Here is a 15,836-nt window from a genome sequence, read left to right on the forward strand (position 1 = left end):
TGTATATATATATATATATATATATATATATACACACACACACACACACACACACTCCTTGCCCATTTTAAGTTGGCATCGAAAATCTTCAACATATTTTTAAATAGCTGCAAATAATGCCATTTCCAGAATATTGTAAACATTGACATTAAAAAAAACACATCATTCCTTTAATGTATCTAATGAACTTTAAATACCAGAGCAATTTGGTACATCATCTATTAAACACATGAACAAGTTCTTAAACAGTCAGTTTTACATGGCTCCTTTTTCTGCTTGAATTTATATTTCCATTCCAGTTATCCCACTGAATTTTATTATTATGTAATTTATTTTTATGCTTGAAAGCATTTTATTGGCCACTGTATTATAATTTACTGTGACAAAAATATGTATGAAGATTTAAATTTAATTTTTAATGTCCAATGACCATAAGTCTCTAAATGTTAAGAGCTTCTTTTTGGATTCAGTATCATATAATTATTAGTAATACACAGAAATAGGCAGTTGATCAAAATAATATTAATGTATAGCACAACTTTTGATTAATATGAAAGATAAGAAGTAAAATATTAATGGAGAAACATGTCATATTTTTCAATTACTCTATGAATTCATTAATTAATTTTATTTATTGTTAAATTAATGAAGATTCAGCATCAATTTCATCCTTGTTTTCATTTTTGTTGATGTAAAAACTAAGAAATGTTGTTCACAATAACCAGATTGGAAAGGAAGGGTTTTTTTTTTTTTTTAATTGAAATGAGACTTGATTTCTTTGGAGTAGTACCTACTTATTTGCCTAAAATCATGTATTGGTCTCTTATTAAACATTATTTTTAATCTTTCTGCTGATAATTCTTTTAGGTTTGCTCCCCCTTTGGTAGTTCCAAATGAATCAAAGATTACTTGACTTGCCAAAATATTTGTTTCCCAGTCACTAGAGACACTCATTTTCAACTCCTGCATCAATATTTCATAGTGTTCCTTCCTTTTTACTCTGTAGGTTTTCACTCCTGAGGTTTAGAAAAAGTGATAAATTTGTATTCCCCTCTGAGAGTGCTGTGTGTGTGTGGAGTCAGGGGAGGTGGTAATTGGGCAGAGTAATTGCAAGACCATAGGGGGTTCTAAGTTCAATTTTAGGAAAAGAAAATCCATATGAGAGTCAAGGATCTGCAGAATCCCTCAAAACAACCTTGCCTGCATACTTGCTAGGGAGAGTTCATGTATCTCCAAGTTCTGCAGACCCTGATTAGAAACCACTCCTGTGGGCGCTGTGCTCCATCTCTCACCTATTATGCAGAATGGGAATTCTAGGCTTTATCCCTTGGAACTATGGCTCTTCCTCTAGGATGTGGGAAAATAATATGAGATATGTATATAAAGTATACTTCAACACTGCTGGTGTAGCTCAGTGGTAGAGCGCTTGCCTAGCGTCTAGCATGCACAAGGCCTTTAATTCCATCCCCAACAGTGAAAACCAAAACCCAAACCAAACAAACACAAAACCAGTGCATTTCCTATTGACAATATGGAAGGACTGGGAAAGCTTTGGCACTGTCATGCCAACGGAGTCCGTCTTATACAGCCATACAAGGAATGAATGAACAACAGTGAGAGAAGTCAAGCACAGAACAGGTAAATGAATCTAAATCCATATTTCCTTGTATAGAAATCAATGAAAGTAGAAACTAGGAAAAAAACAAAGTTGTTTCCTTTAGGATGAGGATGAGATGAATGGAGAGGAAATTAGATCTTGCTTGAAAGTACATTGTTTTGTGCTTTTGACTTTGAAACAATGCATTATTTATCTTTTTTACAGGCGTAAAAAAATGATAAATCAAATCCAAAATAAAAATTTTAAAATTACAAAACTAAAAAGGAAGATGAAACAAAAAAGACGAATTTTGTATTAAGTTGTTGGCTTCACCTGTGTACAAAGGAATTATTTCAAATGACTTTAAGATAAAACTGCTTTCTGTATGTCCTAGTAGGATATCTTTTTTTCGAGGGAATACTGATCAGGCTTAACATCACAAAAAAGTAATACAGACATGTTGCTTTAGTCAAATTTTCATTGCTGTAATTGAAAGACCTGAAAAAGACAACTTAGAGGAGAAAAAGTTTATTGTGGCTCATGGTTTCAGAGATTTAATTTATGGTCAGCTGATTCCATAGCTGTGGGCCTGAGGAGAGACAGAATATCATGGAGGAAGGTGGTAGCAGAGGAAAGCAGGACATGGCAACTATGAAAGAGACAGGGAGAAAAAGAAGAGAGAGAGAGAGAGAGAGAGAGAGAGAGAGAGAGAGAGAGAATGAATGAATGAATATATATCACTTACCAGGGACAAAATATAAACCCCAAAGATACAACCCCAGTGACCTACTTTCTTCAGCTACATCTTACCTGCCTGCAATTATCACCCAGTCAATCCATATCAAAGAATTAATTCACTGCTTATGTTATAACTCTCTAATCATTTTTCTTCTAAACATTCTTGCATTGTGTCACATATGAGTTTCACCTCATATCTAAACTATTACATATCCTTTACCTCTATTGTGTTGTAGTAGAAAGCACACAATAGCATTTATAATCTGATCATGACTCCAGATACCTGGTCAGGTGTAATCAATCATATTTGAAATTAGGGAATTATTAAGATTTTGGTAACACTAAAACAAAAATTATCTCTGTCAATTAAAAAATTATAGCTTCCAATCCTGATATTCCTTTGAGTCTAATTCAGAGGTCATAAACTTCTTCTGTAAAGGACCAGATAGTACATATTCATAACATTAATATGCTCTTATTTGCAACATTCAACTTGGCCTATGTGGTGTGAAAATAGCTTTAAACAATAAGGAAATGGATGAACATGACTGTGTACTATAAAACCTTTTGTGTGTGTGTGTGTGTGTGTGTGTGTGTGTGTGCGCGCACTGGGAATTTAACCCAGGGGCAATTTACCACTAACCTACATCCCCAGCCTTTTTTTCACTTTTATTTTGAAACAAGGTCTCACTGTTGCTTAGGGCCTCACTAAGTTGCTGAGTTTGGTCTTGAACTTGTGATCCTCCTGTCTCAGCTGTAAAACTTTATTTACAATAGCAGGAGATGGGTCGTAGTTTGATGACCTCCGGTTTATTCATTGGGCTTAGGGTACAGTCTAAGAATCTGCATTTTAAACAAGCATACCAGGCACATATAATTGGGTGAATTATCCTAGGAGCCAATTACAGTTACCAGTCATATTTTCAGATAAGAAAATTGAATCCCAGACAGGACAAATAATTTGCCCAAGGATCTGTAGCTAGAAGGTAGCAGAAGTGTGTTTATAGAGGAAAATTCTGGCACAGGCTTCTCTCTGTCATAGGCACTATCCAGGAAGATGTTAATGAGAAACAGGCAAAGAGACTGGGACAGTAGAGGGGGAGAGAGAAGGGAGCTTTGCTTGCATAGTGCACTAGCTCAAGCAGTCTTCTTTAGAACAAGGGAGAAGGCAGACAAGGAGAAGGGCAGAAACATGCATAGAGAGCCCAGCAAATAAAAAGGTTGTGTTGGGAGCATAATGTCCATTTCCTGATATATAGGTCTGAAATCTGGTGTTGTCAGATTTAACATATACAAATACAGAATGCCTGGTTAAATTTGAACTTCAGACAAAAAAAAAATACATAAGTATATCCCATGCAATATTTGGGACATACTTATACTAAGAACTATTTGTTGTTTATCAGAAATTCAAATTTAAGTAGACATCATGTATCTTATCTGGCAGACTAACTGAAGCAGGAAGCAAATTTGTCAAAAGTGTTTAGTAAAATATCAGTAGACAAGAGGTCAAGGGCACTCCCTTCTCAAGGGACAATGAGTACCCGCCCTTCTGCTCAGGCAGAAGGTCCAGAGGTCTCAGAAACTGGTTTTCCAGATCTGACTAGATTTTGAAGAAGTTATATGACCTTCCCCTACAATTTCTTGATTTGTGGTTGACCTTTGAATGGGCCTCTTGAAGCCTGAGTTGATTAGGTGCCTCTGGTGTTCATACATGGAATCTGGACATAAAAGCAATTTTATGGAAATAGAGACTCCCTTGTTCTGTTCCAGGTTGGCTCCCAATATGTCTGTACTGGTCATTTTTCTGAGAAACAGACTTAATAATGCAGCAAATGGGGTTGCACTCTGGAATTAATATGCCTGGTAATTCAAAGGAGCAAAGACCCTAATGAATCCTGGCTAGACCCGGTCTTGGCTAGGCAAAAACAGAAAGGAGAGCTTGTGCTAAGATTATATAACCCTTTAATTCCTCCAAACAGACATCTAAACAACCTGAGCATCCTGACCCTCTAGCACTAGCAAAGTGTCTCTTGAGCAGAAGTCCTTCCAGAGTTTTGTATCTCTTGTCCTCATTGGGATTGTGTGTGAGGTTGGAACAATTGGAAGAGGGTGTTGGAAGGCATCCTTCAAGGTAGGCATGGGGGTCTTTCCTATTGCAACTCAAAGCCCTGCTTCTCTCCAAGTGCTTATTTTATTGCTAGAATTATTCCTGAGCCTTTTAATTTACGCTTCCTGTTTCAAGGCTTACCTTAAGATCCTTAAGGTATCTCAGATCATTGGCTAACATTTCTTATTCAATGCTTAGAAAAGGTGCCTTATTTTCTTTTTCTGTCAAACAGGGATGGTAGAGGTGTCTATTGGAAAATGTTGTATGAATAAGGAATGCAGTATGCAGTGTCCAGAACTCATTATTAATTAACTCATATTGTTCTTATTACAAAGACTGATTTTTGGCTAACTTATGTCTGGTTTGGTTTTATCATGGGGATATTTGTCAATAACTTTTATAAGAAATGTTTGAACACTACCTTTCCCAGACTGGGTTTCTTCATGAGGGAGAATGATGGAGGTCACCTTGGAAGGAAAGCAGCACTGAATTTTACATGAAATAAGAAAACTCTAGGAAATGAGAGTTGTTATGCTGCCATATATCATGTAAAGAAACACACAATGAGTAGTTACTGTACTTTGTGGGTACGCCTTTGCACTTCATGGGTTTTGCGACCTAATATCACCTTAGGCAGGACTGCTGTTTAACTCCCATTTTGAAGATAAGGAAATTGAAGTTCAAAGAGGTTAAGTGCTTGTCAAAAGTCAGATCAAAATCCAGGGCTTTGAACTTCCAATTTATTGCTGTTTTTGTCGTATCACAGACCTCTTGAAATATTTTAGTTCATTCCTGGAAGGGTACAGTATAAACTTTGCCCACATTGCTGGTGCTGCTCGGCGAGAATCTTATCAAGATTCCCCTGTGACCAGTTAATACCCTTCTAATATTTTTCTGTCCAAACATTTAAGCTCATCAAATTTATATCCAGTACACTTGAATTTCTCCTTTTTGTAAACTTATAGATTTCAATTTGTAATACATCTTCTGGATTGTAAATAAAAATCATCAAATGACACATACACCAGCATCATTTTGGAGGACTCCATTATTCACAATTGTCCATCAAGGGTAATGTTCCTATATTTCTGACTGCTACTTTTTTCTTTAATGAAGAAATCAGATGCAATAAATCATTCTATAATATTCTATCAAAAATAATTTTTTAAAAAAACTTATCTTTTGATGTAGAACTTAAAGTTGGTCTACTGGTTTCTGTTTATTCATGTTATTATTTCCTTTTATTGTTTTTAAAATTTCAAATGTAATACATGATCATCATGACATTTCTAACAGTACAGAAATACAGACAGTGAAATCTGGAATGTTTCCTTTGGTCTCTACTCATTCTCACCTCCATCTCTAGAGAAAACCACCAGTTTACTAGTTTTCAGGACCTTTTTCTATGTGTTTGTCAAGTTGCACGGTACTATATATTTGCTTGTGTATGCATATATCCATTTTTATAGGAATGAGAATACTCAAATATATTTTTTAGCAACTTGCATTTTCGTTTGATATATCTGGACATACTTACATATCAGTACACATAGCTCTGCCATTTCCTTTTTAACCATTGAATATACCTTTAGTGAATACTATTGTTTGCGCGTCAAAACAACAAAATAAATGTCTTCAATTAAATATTAGCACCTACAAGAGCAAGTGTTTTTCCTAAGACACCTACAAATGAATTGCTGGTCAAAGGCACTTATACCTTTAGTGTGAACAGATTCTAAAAGAATTTGCTCTCAGAAAAGGTGTCCCAATCTTGCCAGTGGCACTGAAGACTAATTCTCATATCCCTCAAGCACCAGATAACATACATCCTTTTCCATTTTTCTCAAATGACATTCAGAAATGTGTCTCTTGTTGTTTTAATTGGCATCTCCTCATACATTTGTGGCTATTGGTAGCTGTCTGGTGGATCATCTGTTTGTCTGTTTTACTCTTCTTTCTGTTGGTTGTGTTTGCTAACTAATTTGAAGGAGTACTTTGTATTATATGTTTTTTTTTAATTCCTTGTTTGTTACATAATTGCAAATATTTTCTCATTTGTCTTTTAACTATGATTATTTTGTCTTGTGCCATGCAAATGTATTTAATTTAATAAGCTATATTGCAAAATATTATCCTGTATGGCTTCTTGAACATATATGTCTTATGTAGGAAGGCCTTCCACTCCTGAGGTTATACAAATACTTTTGTAAGTTTTCTTCTAATATTATTATTGTTTTGTTTTTATGTTTAGCTCTTTAATCCATCTGGAAATGATTTTTGTATATGGTGTGAGGTAGGTATCTAAGTGTATTTTCTTAATGAATAATAGTTCATTGTCCCAACACTTTAATTACTAACCCATCATTTCATATATTAAACTCCAATATTTACATATGGGTCTGCCTCTAGACTCTCAAGTTTGTTCCATTAATAAATTTGTCTATCCCTATGCCAAACTACAATGTGTTCATTACATAGTTCAATAAAATATTTTGCTCATAGAGCAAATCTCCATCATTGTTCTAATTTTAACAAGTTTTTATCAAGTATTTACTACTCTAGATGAATTTGGATTCATGTTGTTGATTTCCATAAACCATTCCATTGGGGTTTTTATCTACATTGTTTTGAACTTTTAGACTACTTTGAGGGAGGAATGAGACGTTTGTGATATTGAGTCTTCTTTTTGAGGGAATTATAAAACATTTAATTTATTTAGGTCTTTTCTGTTTTTTTCAATACTTTTATTTAAATAGAATTGTATATTTTCTGCTAAGGATTATGTCTCAGGGTTTTAAATATTTTGTTGCTATTGTACAAATAATTTTATTTTCCAGTGCATTTTGAAGTCATTGCTACTGACATGTGTTATCCTTTTATATCTGGATAATTTATTAAGTCTATAATACTTTTAATTGCTTCTAAGTTTTTATCAGTTAGTATGATATTTAGTGTGCTGAATAAAGGAAGTTATATTCTATTACTAAGGGATTAGGGCTTTTAATCACAAAAGGGCATTGGAAAATTTTGGCATCTTCTCAAAGGATGGTTTTTCTTCTTTTATTTTCCATTTAGTAAATTAAACCAGATTTCTTAATGTTGATGCATTCTTGCATTTCTGTTATAAACATTCTTCAATTATAGTGTGGGAATTCTGTGATTTGCTGCTGATTTGATGTGTCATTCAGATTTGGAGACTATTCATAACAGAGATAGTTCTATACATACATAGATTAAAAATCTGTATTTATGTATTTAAGGTTACATGTTAAGCTTGACTGATTTTGTTATCAGAAATATTCAAGCCAAAGGAAAAAATAGCAATGGAAAAAAAAGAAATATTCAAGCCACAGAAGTGGTTTGAGAACATTTCTGTCATTTTTTTGCTTTGGAAAAATATAAATAAGATAGAAAATGGTAGTAGAACTCAATCATACAATCATAAAACCATCTGAACCTATGATTTTTTAATGTATAGAGTTTTTACTAGAATTATAATGTTTTTTATATTCATGTTTTCCACATTTCATTAATGATTTCTAGTAAACATTAGATTCAGTCACTGAATCTTTATTTTCAAATTATTGTTGTATTTCAAATTATCTCCTCTGTATCCCTTATTAACCTTGCCATACATTTATATAACTTTTGAAAGAACTAGCAATTGACTGTGCAGACCGAGTCTGCTCTTTTCCCCTTTTTGGTTGGTTGTTTTACTCTGTTTTGTTTGATACCAATTGATCCATATTCATTTTATTTTGGCTTTATTATTTAGTGCCTTTTACTTTTCCTATGTTTGTTTTTAGGTCTCTCTGTCTTTTACTTTGAATCCTTATTTAGTTTAGTTATATTTTAACTATTTTTTAAATAGTGTTTAGATGCTATATTATCCCCTCCAAATTACTTTCACTATATTCCACAGGATTTAATGAATAGGACATTAGTTAATATTATAATATATAGTTTTAAATTTTATTTTTATGTTTTCTTTATTAGGTTTTTAATTGCCCAAAGAGAACCATTTAAAAAATTAAACTTTTGTTGTTAATTTCTATTTTGTTTTATTTGATGAAGAAAATGATTTTTGTTTTTATTCTTTATCTTTTTCTCTTAGAATTTCAGATTTTCTTTGAGGCTTATTATGTGGTTGGTTTCTATAAATATTTTAATTTAAGGTAATTATTTTTAAGGAGTCTGAATGATGTAAACAATCACACCACATATTTATCCATCACAACTCATTATTCATATTTAAAAAATGTCTTTTCATCTATATTGTCATTTTGATATTTTAATTTGTGAAAGAAGTGTTTTAATTTTCCATTATAATGATAGGTTTGTTAGTTTTGGTTTATAGCCCAATTTTACTTTATATATATATATATATATATATGTGTGTGTGTGTGTGTGTGTGTGTATACTGTATACACACACATATTTTATTTAGTGTTGCTATGTTAAATGGAGCATAGTATTCATGATTACCAAAATAGTAAATTTTTCCATCTTTAAATATGATATTAAGTATTAAGTATACTGCAAATATGATACAAACTACTTTTTTTCCAACTTATACCTGACATTTGGAAGTCTGTTTTTATATACACATGTGAAAAATAAAAATAATCAATAAAAGTAATATTATTGGTCATATATATGTATATACGTATACACAAAAGTATATGTGTTTGTACTTGCATATATAGGCATACACAATATATGCCTATATATTTGTGTATATGCATATATAGGTTGATTATATTTTTCTTTTATTGCTTGTATTTTTTCTTTTATTTTTAGTATTTTTTGCGATTTTATTTTAGATATGACTTTTCTAAATAACATGAATCCTGATTTTTTTAACCCTTAATTTTTCTCTCACTTAAGAGGTATTATAACCTGTTTTTACTTATTGTCTACAGTAATAATTCTAAACCTCTTTTTTATTTTGTGGTCTAACTATTGCTATTCCTCTTTCTGTAGTCTTTTTGGTATTGATTAAAGATTTTGGTTCTATTTTCTTGAAAATGGTTAGGAAGTTAGGTGTGTACTTCTATTCTTCTGGAAGTTGCTTTAAAACTTTAGCAAGCACATTTAAACTGTCATAATCAACCGTTGATCAGTATCTGTAGGCTTTTCCCCTCCTTTCTAAATAATAAATTTAGAAATTCAGGAGCTAATTGTGGTTTTACCTAGGAGATGCCTGTGGACTACATTGTGCCCTCCCCCCATTGGCCAACAAGGCTAACTTGATGTCTGCAAATACTTGATACTGGGCAGCTTGCTCAGGGACTTTGCAGATTTTCCTTTATCAGGCTTTTAATTTTTTTCTGTATATACTCTTTTATGCATTTATGGTTGAAATTATATGGAAATTTCATTCCAGATAGATGTTCGTAGTAACAGTGGTGGTACTATTAGCATTATTGGTATTATTATTTACTTTTTCTCTATTTTATAGAAAGCCCTTATTAGTGTAGTATTACCTTTTACTACCAAATTAGCAACTGTTATTTGAATTTAAGCTGCATTCTTGTAGCTTATTTGCTCTGTATTATTCGTAATGTTCCAAGTCATTATTTATCTTGGATTCTTTTCTCTTTTTTTTTTCAAATATATCCTCAATTAATTTCTGCTTTATTAATGAAGGATTGTGTGTAGTAAAATTTCTGTCTTTGCTTGTTTGAAACAAATATCTTCAGTTGTTTTTAAAACAGATATAGACCTTTCCTGATTATAAAATCCAGGTTGAAAACAACTGTTCTGCAAACCCTTATTATCTGTTATCTTCTAAAATACTTCAAGTGGATAAGGCAAACATGACTTCGCTTTAGAGAAACAAGATTGCCCATCTCCAAAATCATTCTTTAAATGTTCATTATTATTATTCCTCTAGCTCATCCACCTCAGAAATAAAAACTTTGAGTTAATTGTTTATCAGTACATTTATAAAGAACTCTTTTTTTATCAGTAGTAAGCACTTTTGCATCAACAAATTCCATGTATCTGCCAATGTTCCAATTTTTGAATCTGTATTTAATAATGATGCAGTTACTTCCTGAGTTTTAAAACATGTTGTGAATTTTCTTCCACTGCTGTTAATATTCTCGACCTGCTGGGAAACGTGGCTCTCCCTGACATCCTTTTAAGGAAAAAAATACCCTGAATGTTGGCTCTTGTTAGTGGCTTTCTGTTGCCCTCAGATCAGTAAATCCACAAATGGCTGATAGTCTTCTTAGGCCGCATTAAAGACTGTCTTCCTTATTGACTTTTGAGATATTATTAAAAACTGTCATTATTTCCCTCTGTCCACTGATATCTTATTAGTATGTGGTTTTTCCATGCTCTTGGAACTTCCCTGTCCCTTGGCTTGAAATCCCAAAATGTGGTAAGAAATTTAGGATTGACAGGTAGGAGCTAGTCAGGGTTTTACCTATGAGATGCCCGTGGACTACATTGTGCCCTCCCCACATTGGCCAACAAGGCTAACTTGATGTCTGCAAATACTTGATACTGGGCAGCTTGCTCAGGGACTCTGCAGACTTTCCTCTAGAAGATTTTAAGATTTTTATGGTAGCACCGGATTCTGAAACCTTCTCTCTCACTTCAGATCACCTTGTGGTCTTTCTTCACACTTAGTATCAAGGAAACTACCTTCTTCAGGTGTTATTTCTTACTGCTACTCTAGCTGCTTCCAGTGTTTTAGTCTCAGATGTCAGTGTCTCCACTCACCCTCTGATACAAGTTGCATCAAGTAGTAGCCATCTTAGAATATGATGCATGGAAGAGATTGTATCTTAAAATGAAGCTTACAGAAAGACGTGACTGATTCTGGTCATCTGGTCACTCTCTGTGCCTCTGTCTTGACCCTTTTTAGGTGGGAGGACACACTATGCTCCCCATCCGCTGGATGCCCCCTGAAAGCATCATGTACCGGAAGTTCACTACAGAGAGTGATGTGTGGAGCTTCGGGGTGATCCTTTGGGAGATCTTCACCTATGGAAAACAGCCATGGTTTCAGCTCTCAAACACAGAGGTAAAAAGGGGGGCACACAGGAATCTTGATTGGGGGAAAGATTGTAGCTCAGGCCAGGAATTGGCCATAGTGTACAAAACATCAGCTGGGATTTGGAGCCAGCAGAATGGATGTAGACATAAGTAAGCAGAGGGGGAAGCTTGCTGAGTGTGGTGGTACATGCCTGTAATCCCAGTGATTCAGGAAGCTGAGGCAGGAGGACCGCAAGTTCAAAGCCAGCCTCAGCAATTTACCAAGGCCCTAAGCAACTTGGTGAGACCCTTTCCATTTTCTTAAAATGAAAAATAAAAATGGGCTCAGGATATGGCTCAGTGGTTAAGCCCTGGTACTTGAAAAGAAAAAGGGAGTGGGATTTAGAGTGGGGAAAAATTGTAGCCATAAGAAATATAGTATTATTGTCAAAAGGGCATGAAATCAGATGTCTAAATGGAGATAAAAGTCATGGTTTTATTTGTTCTGCTACAGTTAAAAATCACAAGTGTTTCACCAAGACAGGAAAGGAAAACAAAGAACAACGATGAGTTTTTCAATTGTGCCATCTTGTGGAAATACCTACTACCGGGTATGCCCAAGGAATCTGGGTCCCCAAGGGTTTTAGGCACACCAGCCCCAACGATGTATAAGATGGTGAACTGAGAAAGTCAAGTGCATATAATGGAGAGAGTGCTGTGTGAATTTCTAGGAATAAAATAAGTCATAACTGTAAGCATAATAATAAACACACAATATTTTTATAATTTTAATTTAAATAACAATAAAAATGCAAGTGAATGAATTTTAATAATAGCTCACATTTAGCACTAGGCACTTTCCTAAGCACTATAGCTGTAGAAATTTAATAATTTTCACAGAAACACTTGTTGAGATTCAGGACTAAGGAAGGGAGATTGTTTGGAATCCTGGAGTAGACAGCCTTGGAGGTGGGAACCCCAGGAGCAGGGACAGAGCCTGGGCTGTGGTCACAGGACCCTTCTGCTTCCAAACCTGTCAGGATGCTTCTCAGTTGAGTGTAGACCAGAGCCATGTTGCCTGTGGGGGATTCAGTATAGTTCATAGACCTGAAGGGGATTTGTCTCCCAACCCAGCTCACTTATAATACATTGCAATTCTTTTTATGGTCTTCTGTTTTCTGGGAAAATGTAAACATTAGGACCTTTTAGTATTGAAATCTTATTTTATATTCAAGACAGTTTCTTTCTTCTTGAAAGCTATATTCATCTGTGCTCTCCTATGTCCTGACCACTTAATTAAGTGAATTTCAAAGACTGAAAAGAAGGCATTTCTCTAAATCTGTAATATCTTACTATTCAGAAGCTCAGTGGGGCCTGACCACATTTCCCAAAGTAGGACAAAACACTGTATAACCTTTTAAAATAAGGTAAGAGAATATGTCATATTCTTTACGGTGCTTCAAAAAAAAAATGTTTTCCTTGGGCGGAGCACACATGAAAACTTTCAGGTACTTGTGCTCAGCATGCACCTGAACACAGCTTCCATGTAGTTTGGTAGCCAGAGAAAAGAGAGGCTCTGGATGAAGGTATTGTTGGCCTTAGCAGAAAACTTGTCCTGGGTAACTGAGCGATTCATAGTAACTAACAGGGTGTTTGTGGTGTCTTCTAAGACTGCCTGGTGAGGCAATGGCCTTGAAGGCAGGTTTCCTGTCTCAGCCCCCTCCCAGCCTCCACCCACTACAGCAGCCAGGCACTGGCAGTTACTGATAATGGAGAGACACTACTGAGTGCTTTTGATGTTAGCATCAGCAACTGCTGTAGCAGTTTCAACTGGATTCTTTTTCATGGAAGTGACGGTTACAGGAAGTGGAAATGGGGCTCTACTACCAGAAGGAAATTTAATCAGTGGCGGCATAAGAATGAGCCTTGTGAACTGTTGCAGTCTCCAGGGTGAATAGGACCAGGAGGATTCTGACACAATGATGGTTTGACAGCCCATTCCAGGTCAAAGTGACCTGAGACAAAACCCAGGACAAGACCCTGTTAAGCAGCATGGGAAGATATCAAAGAAAAAATAAAGCAGTTCTCTAGCACAATTGACTACAGGGGAACAGGGGCAGAGAAGGGAAACAGCACTTGTTCAGCTACTGAGTTAGAGATTATTCTGTGTATTTTTATCATACTACCAATCTTCAAACGTGGAAACTGAGGTTCAGGGTAAGCAACTTGCTCAAAGCTAATGGTGGTAGAATGAGAGAGAAGTTAAAATTAACCTTCAAACTAGAAGATGAAACTTTGAGAATACACGTCATCAGCATTAGTGAAGAAGTGTCTGGACTAGGAATGTAGCTCAGTGGTAGAGCACTTGCCTAGCATATGTGAGTCCCTGGGTTTGATACCTAGCACCACAAAGGAAAAAAATGTCTTTGAGGAATGGGAAATGAACTTCAAATTATAGACAGTTCTAAAGTGGCCTGCTGAGGTTGGTCCAGCCATGCATTATTTGTTCTCTTCCCACTTCTCCATATGGTCAATGCCTCAGTATGTAGAGCCATCCAGTCTCTTTTCTTAATCTCATTTGTCCTTAATATAACACTCCTAGGAGGTTGTCAAGGCAGATATTTATTTCCCACTTTACATTCAAGGATGATCAAATCCCTTGGGGGGAACTGACTTGCATTGCTACCCAACAGATAGTGGTGAATCAGTCAGACCTAGCATTAAAGACATTAAAAGACACAAGGTACATGGGTGCACGCAAAAGAGAAGGGAGGTTGGACCTCGCTCAGATAGGAATGTACACTCAGAGGCAAGTGTGGTGATATACACAGAGGCTTTGACCAAGAGGAGAGTTGGCCAAGAAGCTAAGAGAAAGGTAGGCACGCAGAGGCCAGGAATGCAGAGTGCTTTTAAGTGATTTCAATGTTATACAGGCTCAAAAAAGGGGAAAGGACAGGTCAGAAGTCAATCTCATCAAGCAAGCCAAAAATGAACCCAACTCGGTCAATTCAGATGAAATTCAAGACTGCTCAGGAAGAATTAAGTAAAAGGGAATGTGGATGTGGAGAGTCAATGTCCAGGTGGACCTGGTCCAAGAGGTAGAATATAAAGGACAGGAATGGGTTCCACCATCCTGCTGTCCTTTGCGCCCCTGTCCAGCCCATACACAGAGAGATGAAAAAAATCAGCCTAGCCTTGTGTGCACCTGGGCTTTCCACTGAAGCTGAGCTATGATGTCCTTGCCTTTTGCTGGGTAGAAGCCACAGGGCCAAGGCTGGGCTTTGGATATAACTTCATTTTTCTCCTCACTCTTTTAGGTCATTGAGTGTATTACCCAAGGTCGTGTCTTGGAGAGGCCCCGAGTGTGCCCCAAAGAGGTGTATGACATCATGCTGGGGTGCTGGCAGAGGGAACCACAGCAACGGCTGAACATCAAGGAGATCTACAAAATCCTCCATGCTTTGGGGAAGGCCACCCCAATCTACCTGGACATTCTCGGCTAGTGGTGGCTGGTGGTCAAGAATTCATACTCTGTTGCCTCCTCTCTCCCTGCCTCACATCTCCCTTTACCACCTCACAACTCCTTTCTTCCATCCTTGACTGAAGTAAACATCTTCATATAAACTCAAGTGCCTGCTACACATACAACACTGAAAAAAGAAAAAAAAAAAGAAAGAGAGAAAAAGAAAGAGGAAAGAAAGAAGAAAGAATGAAAAAAATCTTGTAAGGCAGTTTGGCGTATATATATATATATATTTATATATCTAATTATGTATCTATATCTACAGAGAAATAAATACCTTCTCTAATCCTGAGAGAAGCTGCTGATACAGAAAACTATAAAGACTTCAAACAACTCAGAAAATCTTAAATATTATTGACGCAAATGAAAATTCCCTTGACTTAAGCTGTGGCCAGGGCTTCTTCAGCTCTGGCTTTTTGGAGCAGGAAACCTGGACCACGTAGAAAGACAATCTTCACTTTGGGATGGGAGGAGCCAGGGTGGAATCAATTACTGCTGCACATGCGTGTTACTCCTGTAACTCAGTATAGGTGCATGCGCAGACTACAACTGTGCTCAGCAAGGAAATGACACTGGAAGACCGGGGCCCTCAAGTTGGCCCTGCCCTTTACCTCCATGCCCTAACCCCCTTTCCTCCACTTCAGGACAGTTTTCTGATTTGTCCATTCTACAAAGTATAGTCCTTATGCTTTTGGGAATCAATGATGGCGCCTACGGGTAAACACTGAACACACATCTCCCCCACAAAACCACTCAAGAGCAGACTTGGATGTAAAGCATGCTCAAGTTCCTTCCTAGATTTGAAAGGGATGTGTCATTCTATCTTCTGAACTTAAAGAACTGGACTTTCTGGACTTAACCACAGAAGAAAAAAAAAAAAA

General features: G+C 35.9%; 1 protein-coding gene and 1 long non-coding RNA gene across 5 annotated transcripts in view; one reads left to right on the plus strand and one right to left on the minus strand.

The window, feature by feature from the left end:
• The window catches only part of Ntrk3 (neurotrophic receptor tyrosine kinase 3), a 329,603-nt gene that overhangs the window by 298,452 nt on the left and 15,315 nt on the right, over nucleotides 1-15,836 (plus strand). For 2 of the 4 annotated variants that reach the window (XM_048790285.1, XM_048790290.1), the window contains 3 exons: nucleotides 6,697-6,738; nucleotides 11,323-11,481; nucleotides 14,750-15,836. The exon at nucleotides 14,750-15,836 is cut by the window's right edge and continues 15,315 nt beyond it. In XM_048790285.1, the coding sequence (XP_048646242.1) occupies nucleotides 6,697-6,738; nucleotides 11,323-11,481; nucleotides 14,750-14,935 (387 nt within the window). In that variant the 3' untranslated portion in view covers nucleotides 14,936-15,836. The remainder of the gene's footprint in view (nucleotides 1-6,696; nucleotides 6,739-11,322; nucleotides 11,482-14,749) is intronic. The other 2 variants (XM_048790284.1, XM_048790286.1) reach the window with 1 other exon arrangement.
• LOC125612488 overlaps nucleotides 1-15,836 on the minus strand; it is a 79,722-nt gene that overhangs the window by 33,643 nt on the left and 30,243 nt on the right. The gene's annotated exons all lie outside the window — the stretch shown is intronic.

Source organism: Marmota marmota, unplaced genomic scaffold, assembly GCF_001458135.2.
Source record: "Marmota marmota marmota unplaced genomic scaffold, marMar, whole genome shotgun sequence".
NCBI classification, from domain to species: domain Eukaryota; kingdom Metazoa; phylum Chordata; class Mammalia; order Rodentia; family Sciuridae; genus Marmota; species Marmota marmota.